The sequence below is a fragment of the Volvox carteri genome (genome assembly GCF_000143455.1).
Source record: "Volvox carteri f. nagariensis unplaced genomic scaffold VOLCAscaffold_33, whole genome shotgun sequence".
In the NCBI taxonomy this organism is placed as follows: Eukaryota; Viridiplantae; Chlorophyta; class Chlorophyceae; order Chlamydomonadales; family Volvocaceae; genus Volvox; species Volvox carteri.
In genome coordinates, this window is record NW_003307576.1 from 429,513 (window position 1) to 438,578 (window position 9,066).

The 9,066-nt window shown below is 54.6% G+C and overlaps 2 protein-coding genes across 2 annotated transcripts in view; both read right to left on the reverse strand.

Moving 5' to 3' along the window:
• The window catches only part of VOLCADRAFT_93689 (uncharacterized protein), a gene marked incomplete at both ends in the record, with an annotated part of 2,209 nt that extends 1,195 nt beyond the window's left edge, over positions 1-1,014 (reverse strand). The window contains 2 exons of the mRNA XM_002952985.1: positions 107-138; positions 680-1,014. Coding sequence (XP_002953031.1) covers positions 107-138; positions 680-1,014 — 367 coding nt within the window. The remainder of the gene's footprint in view (positions 1-106; positions 139-679) is intronic.
• A 783-nt stretch (positions 1,015-1,797) lies between these two features.
• Positions 1,798-8,763, reverse strand: VOLCADRAFT_93690 (uncharacterized protein; the record flags this gene model as incomplete). The annotated part of the gene is made up of 10 exons (XM_002952986.1): positions 1,798-1,823; positions 2,042-2,121; positions 3,284-3,321; positions 5,114-5,239; positions 5,578-5,761; positions 6,099-6,179; positions 6,582-6,796; positions 7,171-7,584; positions 7,862-7,984; positions 8,593-8,763. 10 exons carry the CDS (start codon positions 8,761-8,763, stop codon positions 1,798-1,800), a joined length of 1,458 nt encoding a protein of 485 aa, XP_002953032.1.
• Between the last annotated feature and the right edge of the window lie 303 nt (positions 8,764-9,066).

The window sequence follows — 9,066 nt, forward strand, 5'->3', positions numbered from 1 at the left end:
GGGGGAGGGGAGGGGAGGGGAGTGCAGGGGAGGGCAGGGGAGGGCAGGGGGGAGGGCAGACTGCCGACTGCATAGAAGCATAGAACAGCACGAGGGGGAGACTGACCACCGTCCGAACATGCGGAGAGCAGTTGCCAGCTGGAGGAAGGGGGGCCGGGGAGGAAGGAAGAAGTACTCCTGGAGGAACAGTCAGGAAGGGGAGGAAATCTAAATCCATATCCATCTCGTCTGGATCTGGATTTGAATCTGGATCTACTAGCTTAATCTAATCTGTATCACCTCCACCGTGATTGCCGTATTTCAGCCTTTCCCGTACTCCGTCTATCTCTCTGGTATCTGCTGCACTCGTGTATTAGTGGTACTCGTCAGTGGTTTGTCGTAACCCTCGCTCTCTGGAGTCGGGGTTTATCTTTTCGTCAATCGTCTGCCAACGTCTTCGGCCTACCCGCCTTTTCTTTCCCCTTTCCCCTTCCTCACCGTGGATAGTAGTCGCGTCGGCCGTTGTCCCCTAAAACCCGCCTCTCTTTGGTTCAAGTGTGTGCGACTTATATACCCCGCCTCTCGCCTCTTTTCCCTGCCCAGATATATCCACCGCCTCTTCCACCGCCTCTTCCATCACCCCTTCCACCGCCTCTTCCACCGCCTCTTCCATCACCCCTTCCACCGCCTCGTCCTTGACTTAAAATGACTTAAAACCCTAAATGCATTTGTTGCCCCTGTTCCCTCCGCCCCTGATTTCTCGGCCTCCTTGCCGGGCCGGCTGGCTGCAGAGACGACGGCAGCTCGCTGCCCACTACGCCCAGTTTGCAAACCCAACGTCTCATGAAGGCCGTCAGTAACGAGGCGTTTGGCACCAGTCGGCTCGGCCACCGGCACCAACACCACACCCACGCCCCGCCCTCCCCTGAGGCCGCCCAGCCCCCACAACAACAGCAGCAGCAGCAGCAGCCGCAGCAGCAGCAGCAGCAGAAACACGGATTCGATGGCCAGCACGGTCAAAGTGCCGCAGGACATGGTCATCAAGGCCATCATCCAGGGCACGGAGGGAAAGGGAAGCACCATTTAACACCTTTCCAGGAGAAGGAAGAGGTGGGAGAGCGCGGAGGAGAGAACGGGGGGAGAGGACACGAGGGAGAGGTGGGGGTAGCGGGATGTGGGGATTGTCCTGCTTCTTAGGGCCCTCACCTCACGGGGTAATACCCCTCCCCCGTTCCCTTCGTCGAAACCCTCTACCCACGCGATATTGGCCCCGTCCACGCGAATATCTACCCACCAAACCATCCACCCATCCATCCATCCACGGCCGCCAGCCATAATGTCCACCACCACCATTACCCTCTTCCTGTTTGTTTTGGATTTAATTTTTTGATGATTCGGGCGGGAAGCATACGATGATCGTGAAATTCCTTCCTTCTCGTCCTCTCCTATTTTAGGACCTTTTTTAATAAGTTAGCATCCACAAAGTTAGCTCCCTCCGTCCTTAACCCATCCTCTCTTCCCTCCCTCCTCTCTTCTTTCTTACCCGTCCTTACCCGTCCTTATCCATCCTTTCCCCTCCCCTCCTTCCCTCCCCCTCTCCTCCCCTCCTCCCCCCCCCTCCCCTCCTTCCCTCCCCCTCTCCTCCCCTCCTTCCCCCCCCCTCCCCTCCTGCCCTCCCCCCTTCGCCTCCCCTCCTTCCCCCACCCTCCCCTCCTTCCCTCCCCCTCTCCTCCCCATCCCCTCATCGTGACTCCTCCATCAGTTTGTGGAGGCCGTGACTCCCTGGGTGGTGTTAGGACTCAACGTGGCCGCCTGGTGCTACCTGGGCACCTCAGCTAGCAAGCCTGCGCCGGGAGTGTGAGGGGGGAGGGGGAGAGGAAGAAGGAGCGCCGGGGGTGTGAGGGGGGAGGGGGAGAGGAAGAAGGAGCGCCGGGGGTGTGGTATGAATGTTAGGCTTCGGGGCGCCAGACTCTTGAATCATCGCCGTACTTAGTAAATATCACACGGATGAAATGCCTGGAGGGGCTACCCCCTTGGACTGTTGACTTGACATCATCCCCACCTCCTCTCTCCGGCTTATCACCGGCAGTTTCTTTAGGGTTCCCGTGGGTTTGCATGAGGGTTATGTGGGATGGGGGTAGCCTGGCGGGTGTTGGGGTGAGCGGGTGAATGGGGGGCCGGAAGGCTGTGAGCGGTGCTGGCGGGTGCGCTGGGGAAGAGAGTGTGTGAGTGTGTACATGTTGTGTGTGTGTGATGATTGGGTTTTCCTTATAGTGGGAAAAGAAGAGCGTTTTTTCGGAGCCGGCAGAAGGCGTGTAGCTGCAATGACTGGCGACAATTGCAGCTGCAAAGTGCCGGGCCGGGAAGAGGAAGGGGCGCGCATAACTTTGGCTTTTCACGGTATTATATTCAGTCGTCGATCTGGAGCGACAACAAAGCGCTATGACAGCACAGATATTAACCAAAGTGTATGAAGCAAATCGCATTCACCAATTTGCATTTATAAAATTGTTTTATTGCATAAAAACTCATACTTTAAAAGAAAAACTCACACGCGCGGTTGCACAATATTTTACCTTCCTCTGCTTCATCGAAAATACACACATACTTTCGTTTTCGCCTCTCACACGTCTTTTGAGCACTTGATCGCCTGCCAAGTCACGCAAACCCTTCCTCTCCTGCAGCAGCACTTGGGTGGCAAGCAAGCACGCGGCTCCCAAGCCGGTGACCAACCATCGCCGCCGCCAGGAAGACCCATCTCGTGACGCCTTCGTACATCGCAACCCTCACCCTCATTCCTCTATCCGCCAAGCCACCACATCACATCAAAAACCTAGTCAACATAATCGACCCAAATAACGTAAATTTCTGTATCCTCCGTCGAACATAACGTCGTACATGTCGTACATCACTGAAGATCGCACGTGCGCTCCCGCACATACTCTATCGTTAGCCAACTTAACCAGCCATCAAACACACTACCCACATATATAATGCCGCCCCGACCGCCTGACTACCGTCCTTCCTTCCTTCCCTACGTCAGCTTTTTCGTACGCGTAGATCTGTCAACCGCTTTCTGTTGTCCGCTGCGTTAACCACCCAGAGGCCTTCCTTCACTATACCGTACTTATGCCGTACAAATGTCGTACCTACATCTATTCGGACGGCCACTCTCTGCCGCAATAACAATAATTAACAATATTAAGATGATTTCCCGGTGGGGTCCTACGAGAGGGGGCGGAGGGCGGCTGAACTGCCCTTCAGTGAAGGGTGGTGTGTATGGCCAGTGAGCTCCTCCGCGTACCGCCACAGCTCCGAAGCCATCGAGGTGTCTTCCGCAGCCTGCAGACGGATACACATACATACATACATACATACATACATAAATAAACGCAGGGGCCCATCGCGGGACCGGGGACGGCAACAGCAGCAGCAACAGCAGCAGCAACAGCAGCAGCAGCAGCAGCAACAGCAGCAGCAACCCCCCTGGAATACGCCCGCGCTCGGGCAGTAGTGGACTTCTGGGCGCGCTTGCGCTCTTTCACCGCGCTTAATGTCCCAAGGCGGGGCTGGGACGGAGTGGGACCCCACCACCCGATCCTGTCAATCGTCGGGGGAGCACTGCGCTGCGCGGAGGCGGTGGACATCACGACCTAATGGTCAAGCGGACGCGGCGGGAGCTGGAGTTTAGGGGATAAGGGGATAGGGTGTCGAGGCGCGGAGGGGGGTTTTGAGGTGGTGGGGGTGGTAGGGAGGTCGAGAGGGAGGTTGAGGGGATAGGTTGCGAGGGGGGCGGGATCAGGGATGGGGCTTGGGGGGGTGCCGCGCAAGGGGACATGGGGGAGGGAGGGTTTATTTGCCTGGGGGAGCCGTACCGGCGGAGGGGGGGGAGACCGGGGAAGGGCGGGGAGAGCCGGGGGGGGAGGGGAAGAGGTAGAGAGTACACCAAGAGATGTAGGGTTGAGGAGTGGTGAGTGGAAACAGGTGGCCGTANCGAGGGCGCGGATGAGGGGGAGGTGGGCACCCAGAGGGGGGGGCCGTACTCGAAGGTGCGCGCGTGGTGCAGGACTAGTTTCTTCAGGGTTCGAGACCGGGTTTTTCGTGGTGCGGCGTCTAGGTGAGATAGGATCTTGGGAACCAGCCGTCTTGGTAGAGCGGTATGGGGGGGCGCCGAGCTGGCTACCCTCCCCCCCCTGTGGTTTCCGGAGGCTTGATCGCCCGGCGTTGCCGCAGGGTCTTCCCGTTTGAGTACTTTTCAATTTAGACCCAGTGCTGTGGAAGGGCGCGGACTTGTGCGGTGTTACCCCCTCGACGGGGGCTATCTCCCCTGGACTAGCCCAGGGAGGGAGAGGCGGAGGAGGGTAGTAGTCTCAGGAGGCTGTTTGGCGTCTTGTGGTGTGAGCTCTTTGCGCTCTTTTTTGCGTGAGGATTTTTGAGCTTGGTGACCTCCCCAGCCCGGGAAGACTCGTCGGGCTCCCGGTCGCCCAAGTCCTGGTAGCGAGCTCTCTGAGATGCTCGGTTCGTTCGGTCGGCAGGAAGAGCCCCCCAGTTGCGACTTCGTTTATGTTAGGAGACCAACGGGCATAGATCCCGTCTAGTTGGAGCGCCAAACAAGCGCTGTTGCGTGCCGGCCGTCGTTTCCCGTGCGGCCTGACCCGGGGGCGGAGTGCATGAGACTAACCAGCCGTATGCACCCGCCCCCCGCGCTGTGCTTCGGCCCTGGGCCCCCGGCTTTTCAGCCCATAGTGTAATCAACGTCATACATACATACATACATACATACATACATACATACATACATACATACATACATACATACATACATACATACATACATACATACATACATACATACATACATACATACATACATACATACATACATACATACATACATACATACATACCCTATAAAAATAGAAATATTGGACATAGCGGCTCTCAAGACTTTTGAGCAGCTTTGAAAGCTTTTGAATCAAAAGTAAGATTCTGAAAAATGAAAACAAAATCTAGAAAGAACTTCAAACCTATTATACGCAGGAAAAGAGCGTCCAAGCCGATCATCAATTTCAATTTCAACATTGCCGAGGCGGCAAGCGGCCTTCAAAAAATAATAAAAGCATCCCGCCAGTACCTGGTCCGGTTGCGCAGTCCTGCCAAGGGCCAGGTAGCTCCCCGCCACACGAGCTGACGGCGCCAGGCAGGCGTGAAGCATCACCGCAGCCGACTGCTCCGGAGTGCGCATCAACAGCGGCCCGACCTGCGATCACCCCATCCCGACGGCCAGCGGATTGAACAAGACACACACACACACGGGCACAGAGGGGACAGACGATTCGCACAAATGTGCATAAAATATACGTCTTTCTAAAACAATGCAGCACGATTTTCTACCGCTATTTTGATCCGAAAATTCTTACATAAGCCTTTTTACAAATCGTTAATTATACAATATATACGCATAAAATATAAGCATTAAAAGAATAAAGCCAAGCTGCCATACAGGAAGAGAGAGAAAAAGAGAGGGAGGTCAAAAGATGCAGTTTATTTTATCGTTCACTACGATAAATCAGGGAAGGTTAAAATGAGAATGCGCACCTCACAACAACGCTGATGGCTTACCAGTTGACCGAACCCCTCCATCGCGGCCTCCACGAGGGGCTTCAACGGGGAGTCCGCCGCCCACCCCGTACTGCGATGCGCAAAAAAGCCGTTCGCAAGATCCGTACTGACAAGGCCTGGGTGTACGGCAACTGCCGTATCTTGGCCGTACTCGGGGCTCCTACAAGAGAAAATGTACGACAGGGATGAGTCAAGTCACGTAGCGGACAGCCGTCAAAAAGTTCGCTAAGGGTGGCGAAGGAGGCGGCAAATCATTATAATTATTATTCATACGTAACAGATCAACAAAATTATTATATTAAATGTAGAATTGGACCACACAAGATATAAATTCGTACATCGACCTATCCACGTTTAATATTTTGTTTGTAATGTTGTATGTTACGAAATAATGTGCACACACGTAGTTACTCCCACCCTCATTTATGTCAGGAATAAAACCCCCAAAAGCGACCCCTCCCCCTTCCCCGACCGCACATACATACACACACACGCACATGTCAAACCGCCGCTGAAGCTCCTTGGCCGTTAAAATATTGGCGAGCTTGGACAGGCCGTACGACAGGAACGGCTCGTAACTGTACGGCACGTCAACGGCAGCAGTAAGGGGGCGAAGGGAGTGTGCAAGGGCAAAGGACAGCAAACAGCATTCAGTGGACTCTATGCATGCTGTTGCTTTGCCACAATGGTGATGGTGATGTGGGTCAATATAAACACGCTCGTCAACATTGATGTTGAGATAAAGCCCATTGCCGCAAATCCATGTAAGACTGTACATGGCTAACGTGCCAACACCAGGACCGAGGATTGACTTTCTTATCTTCGTATTCGTAATGCACGTGCAACCCTAGGGGTACGAGCACTGAACATCCCGACATTTATATATAACATACGGACTACGCGATGCCCTACGTGTTTGCAGCAACGCCGTACACTTTGTGCCGTACACGGGGGCGTCGTACGTATCCTTCCGTACATACCTGCGTGTGCTTTGCTTATCGTGCCATTGGAGTGGCCCCGCCCGGTGAGTCAGACTCGTCACCACGACCACACGCGTCGATCCGCCACCGGCGCGTGCGGCACTGCTTACCGCCGCCGCCGCCGGTGCGTCAGCGGCAACGGCGGCGGCGACGCGTCGATCTCTTTCAACACCCATCAGCTGATTTGCCAGCAACCAATGGGACAGGAAGTTCACCTGGCATGGGTAACAAATAACTAGTTGAACAATAACAATAACAACAACGGACATAGCCGCGCGGCGGGCCCCCCCTTGCACTGTGTGTCGGCCCCCGGTCAGGGGCCCCGACGCTGCTCGTCCTTTCTCGGGACGAGCCGCCCCCACAGTGTAACACCCCATCAACAACAACAAAAAACACAACGACAATAGCATCATGACGGATTAAACTTCAAGGACTTAAACCTTAGGAGTTTGAAAATGGATCAACTAAAACAAAAACGCACTCATAATGATAAGCACTGCGCCCGTTCGCATAATCCATCGCGCAAATCCCTCTCGGGTCAGGCCTCCCCCCCTTTCCCCCCTCCCCCCCTCCCCCCTCCCTTAGCCACCTGGAACTGCACCTCCAGCCCATCTTGTGTCTCCAGCCGCTGCGGCGGTCCCATCACCCCGGCGTTGCACACCAGCAGGTGGAGGGGCAGGCCCCTGCGCCGCCACTCCTCCGCAAAGCTCCGTACACTTGACAGCCGACCCAAATCCAGATCCATGGATTCCACACTCAGCAGAGGAGCAGCAGCAGCGGTAACAGCAGGAGGAGGAAGAGGAAGAGGAGAAAGAGGAGGAGAGCAGTTGGGGGCGGCGGAGGACCGAATGCCGTTGCAGAGCCTGGGACTGCTACAGCGACTGCTACTGCCGCAGGTGGTCGCGGCTGTGGCGGGCGGTGTCTTGGGGGACGACGGTGGCGGCGGCGGCGGCGGTGGCGGTAGCGGCTCGCAGCCTGGAAGGGGTGGAGTCCTGGCAATGGCCTGCGATGTTGTGGCGTAGAGAAAAAGAGGTGTACATGGCGCGCGGGGCACGCGCGGGAGATGTACGGCACGTTCATGTACGGCACTTCAAACAAGATCCACGGAAATCGTTTCTGCGCGGGCGAGACGCAAGTAAATGATACAGCTACAGCCTCAAGATATCCCCTTCGATGAAGCAGCAGAAATATATATGTAAATAAAAAAACGTTAATCCGAATCTGGTCCGGCAAGTTTAGCCAGTCGCACTGCTGTCTTGTCCACTGCAGCTGCTTGTCACCTGCACTGCCGCCTCCGCGCGGGCCTTATCCCTGCACGCCAGTACGACATGCGCCCCGCGCCGAGCCAGTTGCTGAGCGGTCGCGAAGCCGATGCCCGCATTGCCGCCCGTCACGATAGCCACCTAGACATATTTTTTAAAGAGGAAGGTGGAAAAGAGGAAAGAGGATTGTGAGGGATTTACGAGCGGGATGGAGATATGGCTGCGCCAGATCGCGATCGGCAGCAGCGGATGTAGGAATGCGCAGCGGGCAAGAATGTGTTGAGAACCCTAAGCTGGGTGAAGAGTACTGGGAAGGGTAAGTGGGATGAAGCGGTTGGGCAAAAACTGCGCCGTTGGATATGGAAGCTTTTCATGGCTATCTTCACTCTTGGGTCGCTGCTGGAAACATCGACTGGAAACTACGTGAAGAATAGTAATATGCAAACCTTATAAACCGTGTTTACAGTTTTTCCGAGGGATCAACGCAACGGTGCAGTTTTGTGTTGGTTACTAAACATACAGAAAAATAAGTTGAAAGTATTTTAAGTTACAAGTTACAAGTTCCGCACAAATGCGGTTTGGCGTTCGTGGAGCCTGAGGGTCCGTGGACGAATGAACGCGGATTGTTAATCAATAAATCTATAAACTTCGTAGCCATAACGCCTGGTACGAATTAGGTAGTTCACAAAACGAGCAAACAGCACTGTCATCCGTCGCTATCGGAACAGTTGGGGCATATGTTTGCCTACCATTCCATGAAGAGGCTCTGGAAAGGATTCCTGGCGCTTGCAGAGGCGTTCAGAGATATTATCAAAAATGTTGACAAAGCTCTCCACGGTTCCATCCAGCGCCGTGTGTGCAAGCCGCATAAACGAAGTCACTGGCTCGACTCCACACTTTACCGATAACTGCTTGTCCATCTTGACCTTCTGCTACTACAACAGTTGCGTTGTGTACCTGACCCAAGCCTGGCTGATCCAAGGCGGCACTTTGCCTAAAATGCAACATAAAAGACGCGGAGCACCTGGGTTTCGGAGCGTCAGCGTTTCGAAAACCAAGATTGAACACATGAAAAAACCGTGCATGCAAATTCAGCAGAAGGAGAACATGCAGGAAGTTCGTGCATTTGTGGCAACAAAACCTGCACTTAGAAAGCGAACCGTGTCCATGCCCCGGATGCAGCAAAACGTTAATAATGCAAAACGCATCAAGAGATACCGGTG